This window comes from Linepithema humile, chromosome 5 (genome assembly GCF_040581485.1).
Source record: "Linepithema humile isolate Giens D197 chromosome 5, Lhum_UNIL_v1.0, whole genome shotgun sequence".
In the NCBI taxonomy this organism is placed as follows: domain Eukaryota; kingdom Metazoa; phylum Arthropoda; class Insecta; order Hymenoptera; family Formicidae; genus Linepithema; species Linepithema humile.
Genome location: NC_090132.1, coordinates 12,303,645 through 12,308,360, shown reverse-complemented (window position 1 = coordinate 12,308,360; position 4,716 = coordinate 12,303,645). Strand labels below are relative to the sequence as shown.

The 4,716-nt window shown below is 22.6% G+C and overlaps 1 protein-coding gene across 1 annotated transcript; it reads right to left on the bottom strand.

The window, feature by feature from the left end:
* Positions 1-842: 842 nt before the first annotated feature.
* On the bottom strand, positions 843-4,132 carry LOC137000062 (uncharacterized). The gene is made up of 4 exons (XM_067355684.1): positions 2,336-4,132; positions 1,694-1,918; positions 1,217-1,372; positions 843-1,093 (listed from the first exon to the last, which is right to left on the bottom strand). The coding sequence occupies exons 1-4, from the start codon at positions 2,532-2,534 to the stop codon at positions 843-845; spliced, it is 831 nt and encodes a 276-aa protein (XP_067211785.1). The 5' UTR covers positions 2,535-4,132.
* Positions 4,133-4,716: the final 584 nt, after the last annotated feature.

The window sequence follows — 4,716 nt, the reverse complement described above, 5'->3', positions numbered from 1 at the left end:
AAATAGTAAAATATACTATAAATATAATATATATATAATATAAATAAAAAATAAAGATAATTATTTACAATTTTTATAAATATAAATGATATTTCTTTAAACAATTCTTTAAACATTCTTTTTGTTTCCTTTGTTTTTTAATTATACATACATTAAGCAATATTATTTTACATAGTTCCATTCAAAAAATGTACTTTATTATATTTATTTTTGTTAAAATTGAAAAAGACAAAAATAAAAATAATTATAAAAAAATTATAAAACTTATAAAAATAATTTAATAACTTACAGAGAATAACAGATGCAACAGCTAAATTTTTGAAAACTTTCTTTTTCTTAGCTCCTTCCCAAGAATAAGACATACCAACTTCATTGGTAAACACACGATACATTATTCTCCGTACGATTTCTTTAATACAAGACCCTTCAATACGGCTTAAATTTTGAGACTAAAATAATAAATTTTGAGAATAAAATAATAAGATCATTATTTATTTATATTTTAAATATAATAGTATATAATATAATAGTATAATATAATTAAATATTATCAAATAAAATAGTATAATTTTTACAATCTTTTTAAATGTAAAAAAAGGTGACATATAGAAAATATAAAATATACAAATAAAATAAATTATTTATATTTTTATTACAAGATTTATTAATACAAATTATTTATATTTTTAAATATATTGTATATATAATCTTTACAGATTTTGTTAAATATGAAAAAAAGGTTAGACATAAAGTCAAGTTAGACATAAAAATTTAAATATATTAAAAAATTATAAAATATTAAATATGATATAATATTATTATTTTTTTGACACTATTGTACATTAGTAGAAAAATATTTTGATTTCTCTTACCAAAATTGTCTTATTATCTTCTGAATTCATTAACCAGTCTTCCAATTCAGCCAAAGAATTTTTATTTAATGGAAATGATTGTATAATTTCGGGCATTTCATTACATACAGATTGTTTTTCTCCATCTGCTTTATTTTTTAATAAAGCATTCATACCTTCACAAATATCATTAATTTTTAAACTGAGAAGATTCAACTCTCTGAAAACTCGTTTTTCAAATTCTAAAATGTAAATAATTAATTCTAAGTATTGTATAGTAATATTTTTTCCAGAATTTAATTACAAAATTATATTTATTTATGTAATTATAGTGTAATAAATTGTGAAATATATCAAATACGAACTATCTCTCTCGAAAGTATTTTGTTCTAAAGTCGAGCCAGATTTATATGATAATGCAGTATTAGAAGTAGGAAGAGTAATACCACAAGTAGAAGTAGTATCATGAGTAATAACTTTTGACTGATTATTCTTACGAGTGTTATTTTCTACTCTCATGCCTAAAAAAGAATTAAATATATCTTTTTTATATAATTATATACTTTTTTAATAGATTAATAGCTGTTACAAATATTAAATTAGTATTAATTTAAAGAAATAAAAAAAAGTGCAAATAGAATTTTAAACTTTTCTTATATGTTTTATATATTTTTGCATTTTTTAATATAAATTATCTTTATTAAAAATACTTTTCATTAAAAATATTTAGAATACAGATAATAAATAAAATTTATAATATTTATTAAAATATTTTTTAATTTTTTTTTATTACGTAAATGTAATTTTATGTTATCATCATATTCTTTACTATTGCTTCTTACTATTGCTTGAATTTATTTGTTCAATTGGAACGTCAGGGTATACTGAATCGTCTGATGATATTTCTGTTTCAGAGGACAGTTCATATTCACTATTAGATTTATTTTGAGGCCTTCTATTCTTTTTCCTATCATGTTTCTTTTTTTGTTTCAATTCTTCATTGTTGGAAGAAAGAATGTTTGTATTTCTTGCTTTATTAGCTTTCTGTTGTGCTTTTTTATAGTTATCTAAAAAATTATTAAAAATTATTAAAATTATTAAAAAATTATTAAAAAATTATAAAAAATTATAGAATTTTAAATAAATAAAATAACTTATAATTCAATTAAAATTAGATTATTTATTTATTTCAATTAAATTAGATAAAAATGAGAAATAAATGCGGAATTTGTATTTCTCATAGTTAAATAAATTATCATAATAAGCAATAGATATCACTAATACTTATACAATACAGTTATATAAATATATACATAAAAGATTTATGAAGTGTAAAATATATATTTGCCACATATTTGTGTGTGTGTGTGTGTGTGTGTGTGTGTGTGTGTGTGTATGTGTGTGTGTGTGTGTTGTATATATATATATATATTTTTATTTATATATATATATATATATATATATATAAAAATGTGTGTTTTTACCATAAATGCCCAAAACACTTGCTTCATAGAGCATCCAATTTGCTGCAGGTTGATGTTTCTTTTTTATAAAGTCTATTATAACATGTTTCACAGTGCCTTCAGGTGGCCAATAACATTGTGAATTTTTTTCGATATACCATGTTTTCGGTACAGCTTCTACTGTTTCTTCACCATCAAATTTTACGACAATCCAGCTCATCTTGTCATCACGATTAGGTTATTGTAGAATATTTTACAACAAAAGAAATACATATTACATATTACAATATGTAAATAAACAAGTTTATAGAATAGTTTATAGAACAACAACATAACAAGTTTATAGAATACAACTAATTTCACATTTTTACTTATTTATAATAAAGAATAAAATTTTTATGCATGTAAAGATTTTAAAACGTAAAACATGAAAAAAATTAATCTAATAATAATTAATAATAATTAATAATACACATATTTATATATTATATTAAAAAAAAATTATTACAAATTTTAGCACAATTAATGTTATACATTTTTTAAATCAATTTAAAATTAGCAATAATTTATATATGTAACAATGGAAATGAAACAAGTTTGTGTTTGTAAGGTAACACTACCAATTTTCTTTTGATAAAATCAATGTTCCATACCTCAAGTGAGTTATTTTCCTTCTTTATATATTGGATATTAAATAAGGATGATGAACATGGCTTTGAATAAAAATTACCTTGCTTACTATATCTATAGCCTAATAAACATATAGAGTTTTCACAAGAAGCAAAATTTTCAATTTTAACTATTACATTATTCTTTAATTCTACAAATTTATCAGCTTTTTTTGAAATATCTAAGTAATAATTATTTATTTGTATTCTTTTGTATTGTGGAAATGTGCAATTATTTGTCAAAGGACCATTGGAATGTTCTATCAATAGCTTTACAGAATCATTGTTCGTAATAGAAAAACTATGTTGAATATTACTTTCCTCAAACACACGATGTATGATTTGTTGTAAAGGTAAAGCAGATTTGCGAATCTTTTTCTTTAATTGTTGCATGTAATTTTCAAAAGGAAAAGCGCTAAAATTATCAAGTGAACCATATAATTTTACACAATCACTTAAATGCAAGAAGTTATGTATGTTGTGTGATACAAAGTCTGGACCGTAAATTTTAATAGATTGGCAAATAAAATGTTTCATCAAATTATGAGCATATAATACATAGTTTTCAAATCTCGAATAATATTGACTTATCATTATGGAACTTGCAAGATTTAATGTAATAAAATTATTGTAAATTTTAGATGACAAAACGTCTTTTAAAATAATAGGACCAGCATAGAGCAAAAAAAATCTAAATTCCGTAGCTTTATATCTCTTACAATCAAGTATAGAACGTGTTTTTCTTGAAAATTCATAAGGAACATATTGCTTTAATTTTAGAAGATTTTCCGAAATTGTATTTACATTAGAAGCTCGTAATTTATGAGGTGGTTTACCATAAATCCATCCATACCGTTTATGGCAAAGAAGTCTTTTCATGCCACCTAATAAGAGATTATGCATATAATCTATTGGTACACTGTCTATCATATTAAAGTTTGGTATATCTAATAATATACTTTTGCCAATATGATGTTCCTCTTGAGCAGCAGTTCTAAATAAAATATCGGTTCTTTTGCAAAAACGTTCTGTTTCCGTAAAGCATAGTACATGATTAAACATTTCACCCTCTTCATCACATTTTGTGCAAGAAAAATAGCCTGTATGACTTTTAATAGCTAAAGCATATGATTTTGCAGGTGAATCACAAACTAACACATAAAAATTCGGAATTTATATCTAAAAGAATTTATTAATATTCCATTATTTGATAGATGAATACATTCATTTACAAAATCTTTAAGAAAATCATTAGCAGATTTCGGTTTTTCTGAACCATGATATAAAGCAACTAAAAATACTTGTTTTATAAGAATTTTTATTGATTTTACCGAGCATAAAATAGGCCACAACGAGCTATTAGAACTTCTGCTTAAAGGTAAACCATCAATATTGACTGCTAATAAAAACTCTTTATTTTGTTCGATATTGATTCCATGCTTTATACAAAATAAATTTAACGTTTTTTCTATACCGAAATAAAAATATGTTCCGGAACCTAAAGGTGTTACAATTATTTTATTAGGTGTTTTTAGAAGCGTTCTCGGATCTTTCGGAATATTATCACATCCCGGTATTTCTCGTATTATCGAAAGTAGATTTCCTAACGCCGATAAAGTTATATTATCTTTTACCGCCCATGTAGCTAATTTTGAAGTTAACGATACATCATTTTTGGCACTATTATTATTATATTCAATATTATTTGATGATTCGGCATCATTAGATAACTCA